Here is a 22459-nt window from a genome sequence, read left to right on the forward strand (position 1 = left end):
TCTCACCTATCTGTGGCATTGTCGATTAGGCCATATAAACTTGAAACGCTTAGAAAGACTTCAAAAGGAAGGAATTCTAGAACCATTTGACTTAGAGGATTATGGTAAATGCAAATCATGTTTACTTGGCAAAATGACAAAGCAACCTTTCTCTAAAGTTGGAGAAAGAGCAAATAAACTATTGGGTTTAATCCATACAGATGTATGTGGACCAATGAGTACAAATGCTAGAGGTGGTTTCAGCTACTTTATCACTTTCACTGATGACTTCAGTAGGTATGGTTATGTCTACCTAATGAAGTATAAGTCTGAATCCTTTGACAAATTCAAGGAATTTCAGAGTGAAGTAGAGAATCAATTAGGCAAGAAGATTAAGGCACTGCGGTCTGATAGAGGCGGTGAATATCTGAGCTATGAATTTGATGACCATCTGAAAGAATATGGAATTCTATCAGAATTAACTCCTCCAGGAACACCACAATGGAACGGTGTGTCGGAACGGAGGAACAGAACCTTGCTAGACATGGTCAGGTCAATGATGGGTCAGGCCAAACTTCCATTAGAATTTTGGGGACATGCACTAAATACAGCTGCACTCACTATAAATAGAGCTCCGTCTAAAGCTGTCGAAAAGACTCCATACGAATTATGGTTTGGAAAGCCTCCAAATGTGTCTTTTCTTAAGATTTGGGGATGTGAAGTATACGTCAAACGATTGATTTCAGACAAACTTCATCCAAAATCTGACAAATGTATCCTTGTGGGCTATCCAAAGGAAACAAAGGGGTATTACTTCTACAATACATCTGAGAACAAGGTGTTTGTTGCTCGAGATGGTGTCTTTTTGGAGAAAGATCACATTTCCAAAATGACAAGTGGGAGAAAAGTAGACCTCGAAGAAATTCGAGTCGAACAACAAACTCTAGAGAATGCTCAAGATGACATTCAGGATGAAACTCAGAGATCTTTAGAAGAATATGGTGAGAATCATGGTCAATCTAGAAATGTTACCCCGCGTAGATCGCAAAGATATAGATTTCAACCGGAAAGGTACTTAGGTATTTTGACGAACGAGAGCTATGACGTTCTATTACTTGAAAGTGATGAACCTGCGACTTACAAACAAGCTATGACGAGCCCTATCTCCAAGCAATGGCAAGAAGCCATGCAATCTGAATTAGACTCCATGTCTGAAAACCAAGTATGGGATTTGGTCGATTTGCCAGATGGCTACCAAGCCATTGGAAGCAAATGGGTTTTCAAACTGAAAAAGGACAAGGATGGGAAACTTGAAGTTTTCAAAGCTAGATTGGTTGCAAAAGGTTACAGGCAAGTCCACGGTGTGGATTACGATGAAACCTTTTCACCAGTTGCAATGCTAAAGTCTATTCGGATAATGTTAGCAATCGCTGCATATTACGATTACGAAATATGGCAGATGGATGTCAAAACTGCTTTCTTAAACGGCGTTTTAACAGAAACTGTGTTTATGACACAGCCTGAAGGTTTTGAGGATCCAAAGAATGCTAAAAAGGTATGCAAGCTAAAGAAGTCAATCTACGGATTGAAGCAGGCATCCAGGAGCTGGAATATACGTTTTGATGAATCAGTCAGTGACTTTGGTTTCATCAAGAACGCAGACGAATCTTGTGTATACAAGAAGGTCAGTGGGAGCAAAATTGCTTTCCTGGTATTATATGTCGACGACATATTACTTATCGGAAATGACATTCCTATGTTGAACTCTGTCAAGATTTGGCTTGGGAAATGTTTTTTCGATGAAAGATCTAGGCGAAGCACAGTACATATTGGGCATCAAGATTTACAGAGATAGATCTAAAAAGATGATTGGACTTAGTCAAAGAACTTATATCAATAAGGTGCTTGATAGGTTCAAGATGGCGGACTCCAAGCGAGGCTACCTACCCATGTCTCATGGAATGACTCTAAGCAAGAATCAGTGCCCAAAAACACTTGATGAGCGTAGACGAATTAATGGGATTCCATATGCATCATTGATTGGTTCAATAATGTATGCTATGATATGTACACGCCCGGATGTTGCGTACGCACTCAGTGCTACGAGCAGATACCAGTCAGACCCACGAGAGGCGCATTGGACTGCTGCCAAGAATATTCTGAAGTACCTGAAAAGGCACAAAGACGACTTCCTGGTCTATGGTGGAGATGATGAATTAATTGTTAAAGGCTATACGGACGCAAGTTTCCAAACCGACAAAGATGATTTCAGATCACAGTCTGGGTTTGTCTTCTGCCTCAACGGAGGAGCAGTAAGCTGGAAAAGTGCTAAGCAAAGCACCATTGCGGATTCTACAACTGAAGCGGAGTACATTGCTGCACATTAAAAATGTAATAAATAAATATAAGTTATTTATATATTTATTTCTAAAATTCATAAATTAGTTCTTAAATATACGTTAAAATATATAAATAAAATGTATAAAATTACGGGGGATTACAATCTACCCCTCTTAAAAGAAGTTTCGTCCCGAAACTTGACACGAAAATTCACATATCTTTCCAAACTTTTCAACTTATTCTTATTGTACAAGTACTTTGTGCCACTCTTGTTCACTCTTTTGCCAACTAAGAGTTACTTGTAATATTCACGAACACATTTTCTTATGCGAAGAATCTATTTACTTGCATCAACATGTATAAGTTGCTAAAAATGAGCATAAAATGCATAAAATTGCTATAAAAATAGGTTAAAGCGCGAATTTCTATTGCATTCTACCCCTCTTAAAGAAAACGAGTTACGCCCTCGTAACTCATCTCAGGGAATAAGCTTGGATATTTCTACTTCAACGAATCATGTCCCCAATGCTATATTTCCACTAAAATCGTAGCAAGTGGGATTTCTACACTTCTTTCCACACAATTCCTCAACAGGTGTCATCTTAAAGCTTGCATAGTAACTATTGTTGCAAGAAATTCAATAGACTCTAGGTGGTTTTCCCAATTACCCTTAAAGTCAATAACACAGGTTTCAACATAAATTCCGTTAGTAATCTCAATCTGTCTATCGGTTGCTGGGTGGAAGGCAGTATTCAACATAAATTCCGTTAGTAATCCCAAGATTCAACTGGACCTTATTGCAAAAATTTCAGACTTTTGTTCTCGGTAAGGGTCCTACATGTTGCCCTATAAAGGTAATGTCTCCAAATATTCGTAGATAACACCATAACAGCTAACTCTAGGTCATGGGTTTGGTAATTAGCCTTATAAGGTTTCTATTGACGCGACAATAGCTAAATCTAGGAAGCTTCCTCACATTTCTCACTTCACTTGAATATCGATTCCTTTTTCAACAAGTTGGTCATTGGTTTTGCTTTCTTCCAAAAGTATTTCACAACCTCCTATAATGGTCATCTAGGCCTAGAAAACTTCAGATATCAGACGCGTTCTTGAAATAGGTCACTTACTCACAGCTTGAATCTTAGTAGGATCTACAAAGACTCCTTCTGGTCAACTTTTCCTTTTTACCAAACCTCATTACACCTTTCATGGATGTATGACTTTTGGGCTTAACTCTTAGCTCTTTCACTAATTCATATAATTCCTCCCATCTTTTCAAGACGCCAAATGATATCTAACGATCCTGGACCACTCGAATCTTCTCTTAAATTTATTCCCTCACGTAACATAGTTTTCAATCAATTTAGTCCTTCACTTTTCCGTCGGTGCCACTTATACACACATGACTTCAAGATTTGTATACTTCATTTAATAAAACTAGATTCTTTCTAAGCGTCTCCAAATAATCCTTAAGTGTTTGTCATGCTCTTTCTCATTCCTTGAATAAATCAGGATATCATCAATAACATAATAACGAACTTAATTAATTCGAAATTCGTGGAAAATCTTATTCATCAAATCCATACTATGGCAGGTGCATTGGTTAACCCTAAAGGCATTTCTCTAAACCCATAATGACAATACGAATCCTAATGAGGTCTTAGGCCCTTATCAGCTATTCTCAATTGGTGGTACTTCAAACACAAATCAGTCTTCGAGAACACACTCGCCTAATTCAATTAATCCAACATGTCATCTATCCTAGGCAAATGGTACTTGTTCTTGATGGTGTTTAGTGAAGGAAATAATGCCCTTGGTCCAAGTATGCATTCAATGTTAAAGTCTAATAAATGCGGTTCAGTATTAATTAACAAGTTAATAATTCAGTGAGATCAAGTGAGCTGAATGCCTAGCTAGAGGCCGCTTTAGTTCAAGTGGAATTAATGATATTAATCCACAGCTTACTCTTGACTGAACCCGTAGGGTCACACAAATAGTACGTAAACGGATCAAGTATTTAGTGGCATTAAATACTCCATCTATGGATATTCGGAATCGACGGATCTTGGTTTCAGTGGGAGCTGAGATCGTCACAGGCAAGAAATGAATACTCCGGAAACGATGATATTGCCGGAAACGGAAATATGGATCGTATCGGAAATATAAATATTATCCAAGTCGTAGATGTTGCCGGAAACGGAAACATGGTACGTATCGGGAAATATTATCGGAAATGGAAATATTGCCGGAATCGGAAATATTGCCGGAAACGGAAATATTGTCAGAATCGGAAATATTAAATATTTGTTCGAAAACGGAAATTGATTCCGGAATCGGAAATATTAAATATTGTTCGTATCGGAAATGAATTCCGGAATCGGGAATTTAATCGGAAGCGTATCGTACGAATTAGCATCGGACGAGGCCCGCTAGACGAAGGCCCAGCACGAAGCCAGGCCATCGCCCAGCGAGCCAACACGCACCATCGCATGCCAAGCCTCGACCAGGCCCAGTGCAAGGCCAGGCCCAGCCAAGGCCTGGGGCGCGCGCTCGATAGCACAGCAGCAGTGGGCCGAGCGCTGTGCGCCTAGCGTGGGCCGCAAGGTTTGCGCGGGTGTACGGTGCTCGTGCAATGCTTGTGCGGGAATCCTGAAGCAATCGGGATTCGAAATATGATTAAATCCTAAAACTATTAGATAATGATTATTTAATTAGAGTCCTAGTAGGGTTATAATTAAATAAATTAGTATCCTAATAGGATTCCAAAACCTTTTCCATAACTCTATAAATAGGTGCCTAGGGTCACATATTTACATAGAGTTTTCAAGTATTCAAAGTGAGTTTTTGAGAGAAAAATTCAGTCACATACCTTGCCTAAAAGTGCCGAAATTATTAGTACCTTAAGGGCGATTCTAGTTGGTCAATCTTAAGGCGGATCCGGACGTGCTGTGGACTATCTACAGAGGGACGAAACTTGGAGTCCTAAAGACTTGTTCTTGTTCGGTTCGGGCGCAGCTAGGGAAGGCACGCAACAAAGAGTATGCATCTAAACTATGCTAAATGATTATGTGTAAATAATATGTATTCCTGGCTAAATGGTTTTTCCGCATGATTTATGAATTGTCATATGATCATAACCTAACATTTAGTTCCCTAAATTCGATGCATAATTCCATACTCTTATCTTTCTCCTTAATAAACAACACAGGGGCTCCCCACGGTGATGCACTAGGCCTAATATATATTCTTTGACCAAACAACTCTTGCAACTTTGTCTTAATTAGCTCATTTCAGGAGGTGTCATTCTATATGGTGTTCTAGATATATGCGTAATTCTAGGAACTAAGTCTATAGGGGACTCAACGACTCTTAGCAAGTGGCATACCTGCAATCTCACTAGGAAACACATCCATGAATTCATTCACAATTGGAACATCCTCGATCTTCATTCCGACTTCTTAACTCACATCTAGCTCACACAACCGAAAAATAGTTCACAAGGCAAGTTCTTAAACAATTTGGTACACCTGATGGTTACAACAGTAGGAATACTAATGGGTAAATCAATCACCTCAAAATCTACTAACTTCGGACTCTTAATAAGAGGTGACGAAACAAAAGAATAAGCTTTCCCTGAACCAAATAACTTTCTAACTAGCACGGAGTTAATAGGAAAGTAACAGAAACTAAGTCAACAGGTCGTTCAGCTTCATTTCGACTTATCACATACAGTTTACCCGGGGCCTTGTTATGGTTGTTATTCTAATTAGCAGACTTATGGAGGTTTCCTTGGCTGTCTTGCGACCCTATAGGCTTCGAACTCTAATTTCTTGACTGGTTAAATTCCGACTTCACCTGGTTACCACTCTCATTACCATTTTGTTCCTTTTTCTGCTTAGTAAAGCACTCATACTCCCTATGCCCCTTTTTCTGACAATAGTTACAGTTCATTAATTCTCCCTTACAATTCCTACCAGGATGGTTGTTATTGCACATCTTACACTGATACACTCTCTCAGATTGGTTCCTATTGTTGTGCCTCTGTTTGTTCCTTCCTTGAAAGTTTCCATATCCATTCCCATTCCCATTTTCATTCATATTCCTCTTGAAATTCCCTTGGTTTTCCCCAGCATTAAACTCTTTTCTTTTCTCCCCAAGAACAATATTTTTCTTGTCCCTTCTAGACTGCAAACCATAAATATGAACAGCTTTTTCATACACAATATCCAAAGATGTGTAGGTTTCCCCACCTAATCCTAATTTGATCTCCTCAGTCAAACCTTGCTTAAACCTCAGAGCCTTTAGCTCCTCTGTGGCTACAACCTCAGGTGCAAACCACGACAGTGCTATAAATTTGCTATAGTAATCGGCAATGGTCATGCTCCCCATACTAAGGTTTATGAATTCCTAAACTTTTTGTTTTCTCATAAAAGGTAGGGTAAAACTTTCCCTTAAGGCAGTAACAATTAAATCCTGATTGAATCTCTCAGCAGTGCTAAGCCTAACTCTATTCTCTCTCCACCATAAATCAGCTCCATCTTTCAAATACATGACAACTTGACCCACTCTCATATTCTAAGGACAGTTCACAGCCTCAAACAATTTCTCAAACTCTAAACTAGTTCTCTAAAAAGTAAGATCAGTTTCCCCCTTAAAGTATGGTGACTTAACTTTTGCTAGTCTCTCCAACATGTCCCCAGCAGAATCGGGACGCTCAGTTCTCTCTTGGATCAGCTTTTCCGCCAAGTGGCGAATAGCAACAACTAAATCATTATTGTTGGCCATTCTATAACACGACCTGAAATTAATATACTCTATCTTAGGTTCTAAACATCGCTTACATGCCATTCTATATCAAGCAATATTTGATTTGACCATAGAGATCGCCTCAATAAACAATATTCACATAAAATCATTTACGAAGGTGCAACAATCATTGCAAAATAATTCTCCTCGATCATTCGCGATCGACATTCACATAAAGGACATCCGATCGAGGGAAACAAATCAAATGCAATCATCACAAAGAATAATAATAAAAGAAATTATTCCTCTTCGCGTGCCCAAACTAAATGATTGACCACTCGGATAATTAAATAATTAACTTTAATTCTTCAAAAGAAACTTTTATTCCTCAAAATAAACTTCTGTTCCTCGAAATAAACTTCTATTCCTCAAAATAAACTTTTATTCCTCAAAAGAATGTTAATAACAATTTCCAAACCACAATGACGTACTTGTCCCCAAAATGAAATAAAAGCGCTATGCAATAAATTTAAACTACCGTTTGGCGACTTATCCCACATTATTCCCAACATAAATAAATAATGAAACAATCTTAGAGGGAACATTATCGGTCTTGTCCTTTGATTCCTTATAACATCCTAGAGTACAGATCTCGTATTAAATTCATCATCTTCCTCAATATTAAAATAATAAGATTGTTTTCTTGTCCTTGTGGATTTTCGCAGTCTTTAAAACCGAGGATCACCCTCCTTTGGCTCAGTATCACTATCAGGCCTTAAAACAACATTATATGTATCAACCCTGGTATGCCCTCTAGCACGATTCAAACTCACGAAGGGTTTTTTCATCACTATCAGGCTCTCCTGTTCTTAATATATGATGCATAGTGCGTTCAAAGCTGGTGTAACTATTAATGTCAAACTCATAATCCATTTCATTCTCATGATCACTTAGTACAATTGGGTTGCTATTGAATCCTAGCAAGATATTCACATCTAAACAGCACTTTCTTCACAAAAATATCAGTGATCACTATATCGATCCTTCTCGAGAGATCCTATGTTGGTATACTTAGAAAGAAATATTTTATTTCTGAAATAAACAATTTCAGGTCTCACTAATGACTTCCCAACCAAATCATAATCAAAATTCGATAACACAATGAGTTTGGTGGAAGCAAACAATTTCTATTATGCACATATAATTACAACATTTAAACAATAAACACTTGCACGTACATAACAATTAATTTCTTATGCTAGCATTAACTAGCTACTAATGCACATGTAATTCTATCTTATATGCCCTTCTTATACTACCCATCTCTCGTAATAAATCAAAATAAGTAAACATTGAAACGCTTAAAATAAAACAAGAATGATTAATAAGAAAGAAATTTTTATTAAACGAAATAATAACGAATAAATAGAATAAGGTCTTTTTTTTTTTTGAATATATTTAATTTAAATTCGAAAAGAAGAACGTACTTAATTCACATAAACGTAAAGTTTCGAATAAATAAATTAATTTCAAACTTAAATAAGAAATATTAATATACTTTTTAAACAAAATAAAAGAATTTGGTCCCCCAAAAAAAGTACGCATTTTTAATGATATAATAAGTAGAAGCTCAATTCTAGGAAATTCGTTTTAGGAAACTAGCTAGTTTAGGCGCCTAAAAATCATTGAAGTAAAACCATAAGCTTCTAGATACCACTTTGTAACACCCCGACAATTGTCTCTTTTCTAAAATAACCTTTTTATATAAAACGTAGAGAATTATCAAGGCATTATCGCCCGTGTGAAAACGTATCGGCTTATTCAGAATTTTGCAGCGGAAAACATAATAACTAACTTTAATAATTTAAATAAGTCAACTACGGAATAAAATCTAAAACCAACCGACAAAACAAAGTCAACGTAATTAATTAAAACAAAGTTCGAGTCTCTTTAAAACAGGCCAAACAAATTCAACATCAAACTTAAAACAAAACAATTTAATAACTACACAGCTCTTCAATCCCGAACCCCATGATGCATCACCTTCAAACCTGTAATGGACGATGCTTATTGATCCCTAGAGACTGCTCACCAAGATTGGGTCATCACAGGATCAATAAGGCATAGCCATGATCAACATGCACAAACAAAGCACGTAATCAGCAAAGCTGAGTACTACATACTAAAACAATAATAACCCTAACATGATACTATTAACGAACAACCCTAACATGATACTAATGAACATAAACAAGGGCAGACAAAACATGATAATTTGACGACCATACTTAACTAGACTAGGCTAGACTGGACTTTAATAACAATAATATTATTTTAGTTGAAATAGACAATGGACCGAGTTTTCTAGCTAGAGGCTTCACTAAGGAAGACGAGGTACGGGCGCGACTCCGTAACCTCAGTGACCTGCGATATCGAGGAACGTTTGAATAAAAATAGGACACGGTGATCAATCCGGTCCGAGATAAAGGCCATGGTCTAAAGCTATTGCTACTCAGTTTCACTTTACATGATTTACAAATTAACACCCTGTTATGACTCAACAATCACATAAGGCATACAATCCACATTTATTTACAACTGTTTTTATCTTGGAATTAAGTAAGTGATCACAAAGGCATCAAACAAGACTCATTCCAATTAACTCCAATCCTTCCTTTAATACTGATCAACCCTGTATATGGGTATAAGGTTTCAACTTACTAAATGAGGTCCCCGACCCTCATAAAGTAGTGAAAAAGCTAAAAGGGAACAACAATCCACTGATCTGAATTATATACAAAGTAATCTAGTGTTCCCAATCAAACATGTTTGTATCAACCATCCATACTAACATGCTATAATCCTCAAAATGCAATATAGGTTCAATATGTCCAACCAACAGTATTAAACATGCAATATTCAACCTGACTAAATTCATCAACGATATCAACATAACCAAGTTCATCAACAATTCAACATGGTTTCAACAATTAGCACACATTCCAAGCACACAGGTATGTACGTACCTTGTGTAAACAAAATGCGAGACCACTTTAAGAATTCAAAAGTCGCCTACGGAGAATTCTCCACCTAACAACAACCAATATAGACTCATATCAATTCATATTGAATTTTCAGCAACATTAGGGAGCTTCAAACCCCTCCTAAACATAATTAGAACATTTTCCAATATCGAAACTTGAATATTTGGTTCCCTAGCATCATAATTATTATATTAATTATTGAAATTCGTTGAAAACTCTTCAAAGCATCATACTTTAAATTTCCAGCAATATAACTACTTTCAAACTGCTCCAAAACATAATTAACATGTTTGAAATTATAAAAACAATAACTTTAATAACTTATAATCATCCTACCATGGTTTCAAAACTACAAAAACCTTAAAATTCATGCTTTAAATAATTAAAAATTATTATTTCAAGGCAATTACATAATTTGAAAATTAAATTATTATTCAAGCATAATATGAAATCTGGAAATCCTAACTAACTCATAAAAAACGTATAATTTAAATTCGAGAACATAATTTAAATTATTAAAACTTAATTAACTTCACTAATTGGTTTAGGGTTAAGGAAATACCCAAAAGAGAGAGAATAACAGGAGTGATGCCGGCAGTAGGGCGGCGCGGCTGGTGGTGGTTGTCGGCGCTGGGCGACGCGGCTGATGCTCTAGGTGGTCGCGCAGTGGTGGTTGCACGTGCAGCGATGTGAGAGGGGCAGAAGGAACGAGGGAGGAGAACACAAAACAGACACCGACCAGCAAGGGGGAAACGACGTTAAGGTCACAGAAGGCCGACGGTTGCGCGGAACACCGGTGGTCGGTGGTGGCTGGCCTGGTTGTGCGCAAATCAGAGCACAAGTGAGGGAAGAAAACAAAGAACAACGAGAGATGAAAGGAAAAACGAAAGAGAAGAGAAGGGGAGAGAGAGTTATCGGACGGCGGAGCGGTGGTCCGGTGTGGTCGGTTGACCGGCGGCGGCAAGGGTGAAGCTATTCTGCAGGATTACGTGAAGGAGCAATGAGGGTTTGCAAATCTTATTTTCACGTGAAGTTGAATGAGAGGAGAGGAGAGTTGGTTCACGTGCATATTGAAATTAGGATGGGGGTTATTTGTTTTGGGCTTTATCAAATTGGGCTATGATTAGAATTGAACTTTTACGTTTGAATCCAAAATCGATTAGGCTTATTTTCCAAATTCCAATGTGTTTTCGTAATTCAAATTCTTTTCAACATAAAATTCAAAAATTATTTTTGATTTCGTAAATCATTAAAAACATTAAAAATGTAATAAATAAATATACGTTATTTATATATTTATTTCTAAAATTCATAAATTAGTTCTTAAATATACGTTAAAATATATAAATAAAATGTATAAAATTACGGGGGATTACAATCTACCCCTCTTAAAAGAAGTTTCGTCCCGAAACTTGACACGAAAATTCACATATCTTTCCAAACTTTTCAACTTATTCTTATTGTACAAGTATTTTGTGCCACTCTTGTTCACTCTTTTGCCAACTAAGAGTTACTTGTAATATTCACGAACACATTTTCTTATGCGGAGAATCTATTTACTTGCATCAACATGTATAAGTTGCTAAAAATGAGCATAAAATGCATAAAATTGCTATAAAAATAGGTAAAAGCGCGAATTTCTATCGCAAAATCAGCCAAGAGGTGTCCAGATCTTGGCTAAGCCCACTCAGAGGCTCCGATTGAAAATTCGGAGTCGGGCCCTATTGTTAAGGAACATCCAGCAAGGTGCTTTGTTTTTGTGGTTGTGAGTATTGGTTCTCGATCGATCGATCGACTTGTTGATTAAACATGAGATTGAAGATGATGACGATGCATGGAGTTTATGGGTTTGAGCTCGGATGAATTTTACCGGAAATGTAAGTTACTTGGGTGTGCACACAAGGTGTTTGATAAATTGTCTCTGAGAAATGTTGTTGATTAACCTATGCTTGTTGGGTGTGTTAATTTGGGGGATTTGATTAGTAGGAAGCGTTGATCCTTTATTTTATTTTATTAAGTGTTGAATAATTTGGGTACAAATGGCTTTGTTAAATACTTTGAACTGCTAGTTTTTTGTAAAAAGCTAACTTAAAAGGGTTTCCCTTTATTTAATTATTGTTAATATGTAAAAGTAACTGTTATTTTGTCCTTTTCTGCCTTTTATATTAATTTGCCTTTATTTTTAATTCATTTAACAGACGTTAGTAACAGAAGTCAAAAAGCAGCGGTTTCCATCCATTTTGAGGGACCTAAATGCTCCTTTTGAAACTTGATGGACCTAACTGCTCCTTTTGGCAAAGTTTAGGGACCTCCAGACCTATTTACTCTAGCAATATATGACTTAACAAAATATTTTTTCTGTTCTTATTGACACAATGGGGTTTTAGAATTTAGACACTATTCACATAAGCACATTTGACTTCCTTTTGTGGTTTATACCTAAGAAAAAACATAGTCGTGTGGGGTCTTATTAGATTCGTATCAGTAAATATTATTTTAATATCAACTTTTTATAATTTTTTCCGATCCATAATTAAATATATTAATGTTTAAAAACGTGCATTGACAAACGTGCCTAAATAATTGTGTCATTTAAAAAAGAATGGAGGAAGTATGACTTAACAACATAGTACTCCACTCCACTATTCACCTTAGACCATTGTTAATCATGGAAAAAAAAATCCCCACCCCTCTCTCTACCCACTTTTTCACTCATCTTTTTTCATTTTCCCCATCAGCAAAAACAAAATTCTCCATACCTCTCTTATCCATGAGCAAAAAAAAAACTCTCAACCCCTCTTTCTCTCTCCAACTTGCTACTTATCCATGAGCAAATAATTAGAAAATGAGTAATTAAGTTTTGGGTACATATAGTTGTAAATAAGCAAATTAGAGAGAGAAATGAAAAAAAAATTGTGTTAAATTATATAAAAAATTGATGTCTATTTGTAGATCTTGAATTTTTATGAATGATGGTAATTTTATTTTATTTTTTTATGAATCATAAATATAAACAAATAATCTTTGAAAAATAATTGTTACATGATTTTTTATCTCATGCCACATGGCAAATTTAGATTTGGTGAATTTCCCCATTCCAAATGAAAAAAATGCCCATACTAATGGGGTTTTTTTGGTTTACCACTCCCCAAGTGTAAAATTTCTCCAACCATTAAACCCCTAAATTTTCATTTTCCCCTTATATTTTCTCCAAGTGCAAAAATTTTTCCCAAAATTTCCAATGCTCTTATAAGTAACAAAATATGGTAAAAGAGAGGTGCATAAAGTTGCGACTAAAAAGAAGACGAACGTCGGTCGGTGTGAACCTCAACGACAGAGTGAAGATTGAAGATTGAAGATTGAAGATTGAAGATTGAAAATTGAAGAGGCGACGGAGCAAAACTGTAGAATTTAGAAGGTCAACGACGTGGATGACAAACCCAAATGACACTTGTTTTGCAACTCTACCTCTTTCAAAGACACGTTCTTCACTGCTTTTAATCACTATCTCATTGTTTTTGTTATTTGATTCTCATGCTTTATGCTGCTGCTGCACTACTAGTAGTACTCACAACATCAACTGATCAACACTATGGTATCACCTTTCTCTCTCCTCTTTGCACCTGCCCCATTTTCTTTACACCTCCATAAATTTGCCTCTCTCATTCCAACACATCTACTGTAATTATTTTCTCCTCTTTTTTTACCTATTTTAATTTTGACCATGCTTTTATGTTTTCTAATTTGCTTATTGATGAAATTAATTTATTTGTTTTTAGCTTTAATTTGTTGGGGTGATTTTGAGCTGAGCATAATTGGTGAGTGGTGTCACTTTTTTTTTTGTGCGAAAGAGCCACCTAGGCTATACAAATTACAAGTGGGGGATTTGGCCAGGTCTTAACCAGTAGGCCAAAACCTCAGTTGATAATTTAATTACTAGTTTAGTAGGTGGTAATTAATGATATTATTCATGGAAATGCAACTTCATTTGGAACATATGTTATAATTTTGATCATGCTTTTATGTTTTGTACTTTGTTTTATAAGTAGCTAGTTAATGATGCAATTAATTTGATTCTTTTAATCATTGAAATTTGATGGGATTTATAGGGTGGGATTAATTTGTGTAATCGTTGTAAGCATTGTTAGGTGATGTTAATGGCTAGCTTGATAGGCGGTAATGAACGATGGTATTCGGGATTAATTTAGTAATTTTTCATGTGAATGTTTATGGCAGTGCAACATAATTTCAAACTTATGTTTTAGGCTCCGTTTATTTTGACGGAAAATACTTTCCCAAAAATAATTTTCTCATTTTTCTTTGTCTGGGTTGTCATGTTTGGAAAATAATTTTTCCAAATGTGGAAAATAACTTTTCTTTAAAGGAAAATCAACTTTCTCTTTGGAGGAAGGAATGCCACTTATATTTTCCACTTTAATCCCTTATATTTTCTTTTCTCTCCTCTCATATCCACTTGGATGTTATTTTTCTTTATAATTTTTCTTTTAAAATAAACAAATAAAGAAAAATTATTTTCCCGTAGATGTTTTCCCTTGAAAATTATTTTCAAAGGAAAATCATTTTCGTTGAAACAAACGGAGCCTTAATTTTCTATCATTGCCTTAGACATGACATGAAGAAAAACAAGTATTGGATGTGGACAAGAGGATCGGACAAGCATTACCGTGGTCATTAACATTAGTGACATGGAACTACTAAACTACCAAGTTTTGATGTCTTAGTTAAGTTGCCAAAATGACAAATGCTTTTGACATAAACTTTGATAGAAGAAGTAAAATGTATAGAGAATATGGTGGTTGAGTGGTCCAACCTAATTTCTTAAAGGAGAATAAAGGAGAAAAACTTACTAAAAAGGGTATGCTCCCAGCTTAATTTGGACATCCCAAAATGGTATTTGTGGCAACATAATTGTGATGGAGGTGAACCAAATGAGACGCGAGAAGTGAGGATAAAATCATATGGGATTGGTTGTTATTTAGACATTTCAATTCTGGCTATTCTGCATGTATTTTGTACGAATAAAATCATATGGGATTGGTTGTTATTTAGTTGATTCCTAGTTAAATTGATAAAAGGTTATACAAATTTAGCTGTGTTATGGCAAGAGGAATCTGATTCTCCAAATTAGTGTAGCACAATACCAATCAATATACGAAGTATAGTATTATAGCAAAGAGAAGCTTATAGGAATCACTCACTGATAACTGACAATGACAATGTATGTTACCAAGAGTCTAGCTTCTTCCTAAACTTGGAAATCGCATTTACTGTGAGCTGATTCAGAGACTTTGGAAATTAAATTGAAAACAACTCCCTCCAAAGACTCCAACATTCTCGATAAGGTCATTTAGATTTGTGACTAGCTCCTTCTTGACATAAATTTGAGCCTAATCCCTCTTGTTGTGCTACAGGTCTAACCTTGTTGGGCACTAGAATAATGATATAATAGGATGAAGCATGTGTTAAATTGTCGAGGTATTATGTTCTTGTAGGTCGTTTCCCTATACATTTCCAAGGAACAAATACCTATCATATTCCTTGACATTGTGGCTTTGTTGGAGAAAGTCTTTTGTTTGATTTTCTTGAAGTGCTAGTTTTTTTCAGGTGAAAATAAAGTACTTCCTCCGTCCCAAAATTATCTTCCTGCTTTCCTAAACGACCGTCCCAAAATTATCTTCCTGTTTCTATTTTTGGCTACTAAGGTCCCCACTTTCTCATGTACTATATTAATTAAAATTGAATTGAAAACCCCACCCATGTACTATATTCCACTTTCCCCATGTACTATATTCTCTTTCACATGTACTTTATTCCACTTTTTCATACAACTCAATCATCATTTGTACTTTATTCCACTTTTTCATGTACTATATTCCACTTTTCTTAAAATACGTGTTTTTGATCAAACAGGAAGATAATTATGGGACGGAGGGAGTATTAGCATTTTTCAATTTTCAATGGGATAAACTTTGGGAGCGGATTATTGAGCAAAGATTGAGGAGAACTGTGAAAATTTCGGAGAACCGGTTTGGATTTATGTATGGGAGATCGACTATGGAGGTCATTCATCTTTGTTTTGTTTGAAGGATTTACATATGGTTTTCATTGATTTGGAGAAAGCGTATGATAAGGTACCAAGGGAAATTCTTTGGTGGGCATTAAGTAGGAAAGGAATTCCGAGGAAGTATATTGATATCATCAAGGACATGTATGAGGGAGTTAGTACGAGTGTGAGAACTAGTGTTGGTAAGACCGAAGAATTCCCCATTACGATTGGAGTGCATCAAGGTTCCGCACTTAGCCCGTTTCTTTTTTCTATAGTCAGGACGAATTGACGAGGTCAATCCAAGATGGTATACCCTGGTGCATGATGTTTGCAGATGATATTGTGTTGATTGATGAAACAAAAGAAGGAGTGAAAGTAAGTTGGAGTTATGGAGACAAACTTTGGAATCTCGAGGTTTTAGGGTGAGTAGAAACAAGACGGAATATATGGAGTGTAATTTTAGTGGAGTCCAAGATAGAGAGACAGGGGGGATTAGGAATATTGTCCAAGGCTCTGAAATGTTCCGTTGTTTAAGATCTATTATCCAAAAGGATGGAGAATTGGATGGCGATGTGGCCCATAGAATCAAAGCAGGTTGGTTGAAGTGGAAAGGTGCGACAGGGTTCATATGTAATTCAGGCATGCCCCAAAGATTGAAGGAAATTTTACTGCACGGCAACTCGACCGGCTTTGTTATACGGCACGGAATGCTGGGCAGTGAAACATTGTCACGTGCACAAGATGAATGTGGCGGAGATGCGCATGTTACGCTGGATGTGTGGGCATACAAGAAAGGATCGTTTGTGGAATGAGATTATTAGGAAAAAAGTAGGGGTTGCACCGATTGAGTTTAAGATGATGAAAAATCGTTTAAGATGGTTTGCGCATGTAAGCAGAAGATCAAGTGATGCCCGGTTAGGAGGATAGAAGGGTGGCAAAGTGATAGAATTGCAAGGGGTAGGGGAAGACATAAGAAAACTTGGAGGAAGGTGATTGAGCACGATATGAGCTTTCTTGGGATCGAGGAAAATATGGCGTTGGATAGGACAAGGGGGAGGGAGAGAATATACATTGATAACTTCATTTGACTTATACTGATTTCATGTTTCTGTTTCGTTCTATTTTATATTTATTTATATTTTTTATTTTTTATTTACTTTTAATTTTTTATTCTTATTTTTATTTTATTTTTATTTTTAAAATTCTTTAAAATTTTGAATTTTACATGCTATTTTGAAATGTATTTATTTTACTTATTCATTAATTTTAAACTTTACTTATTTTTATTATCTCTTACAATATTTCTTCTACTATAATGTATATACATTTTTCTCTTATCTTACTTTCGTTAATTCCACTTTCTCTTCCTTGTTTTTTTTTTTTACTTCCTGCTCCTTTCTTATTTGATTGGTGACAATGATGATCTCCTACGACGATTCATGTTAGCCGACCCCAAATCATTTTGGGACTAAGGTTTTGTTGTTGTTGTTGTTGTATTGAGTAATCAACATCACCTACCTAAAATAAGAACTGAAATTCTCTTGTAATATTCTCATCATTATTATTTGCCGATTGAAGATGTCTTTTTGCAACCAGGACAGTAAAAAGTATAAATCCGAGGTTTGCAGTATGCAATCTAGAAGTTCCAGTAGCAACTTCTCCTTACAAGATGCATTTCATATGGTTGATGCTGATTTCTTCAGTAACAAGAAGGTGATTATTTTGAGATGCATGTTACATTCTTATGCTAATAATATACCAAGTACAGTTAATATGTTTTTAGGTTGAACTGCTAAACTAAACGTTTTCTTCTGTAATTTAGATGGTCGATATCGTGAAGGAGGCTTCGGAGTTCACACTCCCTATTACTAAAGCTAATCGCCAGTTGGTTGCTACTTCGAATGGGGGACTGAAATATCCATCTGTTTTAGTTTTTCACCCTGAATGGGGAGCTAAGCAAGGAGAGCCTGCAAAGAAAGCTTTCACCTACCCTTCATTTCCCGACATTCAGAGGCCTGTTGATGAAGAGGATATTGCCTTTATGAGTGTAAGATCTCTGCACTTTATATTATCCTGCCTATTAGTAACTTCATTTTACTTCTGTTATTAGTGATTTCTTACCTCCTTCCTAATTCCGATTCCTTTTCCCCCTTCGGGTATTAGATTCTTGAACTGGGGCAGCTCATTAAGGCGAAAAAGATTTCATCAGTAGAGCTTACTGAAATTTTCCTCAAGAGACTGAAAAGGTAATCTTGCTTTGCTTTACGTTTTTCCTGTTTTGTGTAGGAGAAAAGGAAATAATAACCCAAATTTCAATGCTGCTGTCACATTTGTTTTATGCTACCTTGTGTATTTGAACTAATAGCTTCCTACACCAACCTTTTTGTGTGAAAGTCAGGTGGTGAGAGAATGAAGGGGTAGAAATAATTGAGTTCTTTTGTAGTATCATCTTCCTTTTAAGTTTCTGATTTTGCAGTCTGTGTTAGGTATAATTCTGTTCTCCAAGCCGTAGTGACTGTAACAGAGGAACTAGCGTACAAGCAAGCAAAAGAGGCTGATCGGCTTCTTTCTGAAGGAGTATATTTAGGTATTTCTACGTGTTTCTTCTTGACGTTAAGTCACTCGCATTTCCTGATCAGTTCAAAGTGTCAGTGCTGAACTTATAGGCAACTAGCCGTATGATGACTTGTTCTGATGTTAAGTAAGTAGAATTATTTGGTATATAACACCTGACTTTAGTTGTTTGACAGATGTTTTGGTCATATTTACACAATTATATCATTGTATCGTTGTAATATCATTGTATAAGAAAAGCTGGAAAAAATTGCTTGTGGATAGTATATAGATCATTTTTCTAAACAATAAGGAGGACAATGATAGAACTGGAAATGTTAGAAGGAATAGCAATTCTATTCCTTATGCTAATTACCTAGTTACATGATCTCTACGTTGAAATCTGCGTAGGTCCACTGCATGGGATTCCTTATGGATTGAAAGACATAATTGCAGTCCCCCAATATAAGACAACTTGGGGATCCCAGAGTTTCAAAGATCAAGTACTTAATATTGAAGCTTGGGTCTACAAAAGGTACTAAAAACACCTTTCTATCTGTGTGAAATACGGAGTAATCAATAATCATCTTTCTTTTCTCATGCAGTTTGACTTACCACCAAGGAGATTATTCTATTAAGTGTAGCTTTTTATAAAGTAAACATGTTAAGCATCAGTTTTTTTTTTGGGTGTGGCAGGTTAAAGTCTGCAGGTGCAGTCCTTGTTGCAAAGCTTGTAACTGGATCATTAGCCTATGATGACATATGGTTTGGAGGAAGGACAAGGAACCCCTGGAACATAGAGGAGTTTACGACTGGTTCTTCTGCAGGACCTGCAGCTTGCACCTCTGCAGGTTGTTGTTCTGTTTTGTTTGCTCGTTGTGTTCCTAAACAGTACGTAGTACATAATTCTCTTTCTGGAAGTTTCGAGGTTTTAACTTTTGGCATTTATGCTGACTTTATTAGTATGAAGTTGTACGCTCATACACTTTTGACAAAATGTTCAACATACAGTACACTGTTTGAGCATGCTTCATTCAAAAATTAGATTCAGAGAAAACAATGACTTTGTTATCTCTAGACTCTAAAGATATAATTTGCTTTGATGATAGGCATGGTGCCATTTGCCATTGGGTCAGAAACTGCAGGCTCAATCACCTACCCTGCTGCACGTTGTGGTGTATCGGCTTTACGTCCAACTTTTGGTACTGTTGGTCGAACTGGTGTGATGAGTGTATCCGAAAATTTGGTAAAAACCCAACTTCTTCATTAATCATGCAACTCCATCCATTCCATACTATCTGTCCTTTCATTAAGAAAAAATTATTTCAGATTATCCGTCTGTTAAAGTATTAATGCAGTTAAATTTGCCAAATTTATGTACTATTGCATAATTACTAACAAATTCTTAATTTGGGTGCATAAGCTGAAATGTCACTCATTTCAGTCTCTTACTTTTGGAATTAACGTTACTGTTGTTATCAAACAGGATAAGCTTGGGCCTTTTTGCAGAAGTGCAGCAGATTGTGCCATCATTTTGGATAATATACGAGGAAAGGATCCAGATGACCTGTCTTCAAGAGATATGCCCTTTGGTGATCCTTTTACTGTCGATATCACAAAACTGACTGTTGGATATCTTGATGATTCTGAGAAGGAGGTGTGCTTGCTTTTCACCAAAGCAGAAAGACACAGTTACATATATTAGTGAAATGAAGCCCGTTGTGGCGATATGCAGGAAATTCTTCTGCTTTTTAACTTGATTTCTTTGCCTAATTTCAGGTTGTTAATGTTCTTGCATCTAAGGGTGTTAAAATGATTCCTTTTAAACTCGATTACACGGTTGACTCGGTTCAAGGAATCTTAAATTTCACAATGGATGTCGATATGCTAGCTCATTTTGATGAGTGGCAGCGCTCTGGATTGGATGATGCATATGAAGCTCAGGATCAATGGCCATCTGAGCTGCGCCGTGCACGAGTCATCACAGCAGTAGATTACATGCAGGTTAGTCCTGTATTTTGGCAAGCGTTTCCTTTCACGGGTAATGAGAACTTGGTTCTGTGACATATGTAGGTTTATATGCAACGACTGATATAGAAGATTCTAACATATAGATATTTTACATTCAGGCACAGAGAGCTAGAGGAAGACTAATTGAAGAAGTGCGAGAAAGTTTTACAGTTGATGCATTTATTGGTAATGCAACAGACTGGGAGAAAGTATGCATGGGTAACCTAGTTGGCATGCCTGTGATGGTTATACCTGTTGGATTCGAGTCAATTGATAAACCACCATCAAGTCATATTCGGAGGAGAAAGACCGTCACAACTGGCATCTATGCCCCTCCTCAACATGATCACATAGTAAGACTTGTGATCTGACTTATTGCTATACTTTCTTTTCTTTATAATATTTGTCGATAAGACAATTGGTCACCTTCATCATTTCATTATACCTCAAGCACCTTTCTGGTTCCTTGTAAAGAGGATACTAAGGGTATACTCGTAATTGTACTACTGTACGATATTATTATATATATGATACGGCTTACCCTAATACGGGTGCCTGGAACTCGTATATATAATAATATCGTACAGTAGTACAACTACGAGTATACCCTGAGTATCCTCTATTACCTTGTTATTGCAACACGGTTTAAACACTTCATTTGGACCAGAAATTGCTGCATCCGACACTTTTGAACATGTACATGTGTGACTAATCTAGAAGTTGTAACAACAAAACTTTGGTTGAAAGGTATTTGCTTAGTTCATTCCAACTTATTTTCTTGTCTTGCAGGCTCTAGCGCTGGCTATGGCTTATCAGTCAGTAACTGATCATCACAAACAACGCCCACCAATCGATGATCTTGGTCCAAATGATTCCATTTCAAATACAGCAAGTACTACCTATCCTCCAAGGCAGTTGCGAGCATGATTATATGTGCCAATTAATTAGCTGCCATTGAAAATCTCTGCTGCACTACCATGAATGACAGTATATACCTTTGATATGCATGGTGTTTGTTATGTGGCTCCAACATAGAGGAGTTTAAGGCTTCAATGTGAATTGTAATTCCTTTGAAAATTAAATCTTAATTTTGTCATCAGTGTCATATCTGCGAATCACTTGTCCAAACTTATCGGAACCGAAAATGCACATCTATCACCAAATGAAGAAGAAACTCAAGCAACAAAAGAAATTAATGTATGGAGCTAAATTGGCATTCTAATATTTCTAATTCTAGTATATGTAATGAGAAAGTGAATGTTGTGTAATAAAAAACAATTTTTTTTCAATAATATGACATTTCATTTCACATTAAGTAGCTTTACAAAAGATTGCCCTCGACACGCAAAATATAGACAACGGAATTTAAGTGTAGCTTTATAAAAACTTGCTCTCATAGGCAAGATATATACCCAATAAGTGTAGGTCTACAAAATATGCTCCAAAATGCAATGAAATGAGCATTTACAAAAAGGTTAAGCATAAATTGGAAAATCAAATACGCTTCTTTTTGTTTCCCTTGTTGTTGTGAACCAGAAGCACGGGGGTCCCCTTGCTGTGAACCAGAAGAACCAGCAGCAGCTGAAGAACTAGCAACAGCATCAGCAACAACCTTATTTTTCGTTGCAGTAGCTCCACCTTTGCATGTCCTTGCATTGTGTCCCACCTCCTTGCACTTACTACACTTCATACTGTTGTTTCTCTTCCCCTTCTTTGGATC

General features: G+C 36.3%; 1 protein-coding gene across 7 annotated transcripts; it reads left to right on the plus strand.

The window, feature by feature from the left end:
• Positions 1-12867: 12867 nt before the first annotated feature.
• Positions 12868-22048, plus strand: LOC110774688 (uncharacterized). Of its 7 annotated transcripts, none has more exons than XM_021979252.2 (13): positions 13542-13704; positions 16041-16190; positions 17773-17889; positions 17999-18223; positions 18340-18422; positions 18663-18763; positions 19141-19264; positions 19426-19580; positions 19839-19975; positions 20216-20386; positions 20509-20733; positions 20859-21092; positions 21529-22048. In XM_021979252.2, exons 1-13 carry the CDS (start codon positions 13702-13704, stop codon positions 21664-21666), a joined length of 1863 nt encoding a protein of 620 aa, XP_021834944.1. In that variant the 5' UTR covers positions 13542-13701; the 3' UTR covers positions 21667-22048. The 7 variants fall into 7 exon arrangements, with proteins under 7 accessions (XP_021834945.1, XP_021834944.1, XP_056684455.1 ...); XM_056828479.1 differs by lacking the exon at positions 13542-13704 and adding an exon at positions 13773-13790 and having other exon boundaries at positions 17778-17889; XM_021979253.2 differs by lacking the exon at positions 16041-16190 and having other exon boundaries at positions 12868-13704.
• Positions 22049-22459: the final 411 nt, after the last annotated feature.

This window comes from Spinacia oleracea, chromosome 5, assembly GCF_020520425.1.
Source record: "Spinacia oleracea cultivar Varoflay chromosome 5, BTI_SOV_V1, whole genome shotgun sequence".
Classification (NCBI taxonomy): domain Eukaryota; kingdom Viridiplantae; phylum Streptophyta; class Magnoliopsida; order Caryophyllales; family Amaranthaceae; genus Spinacia; species Spinacia oleracea.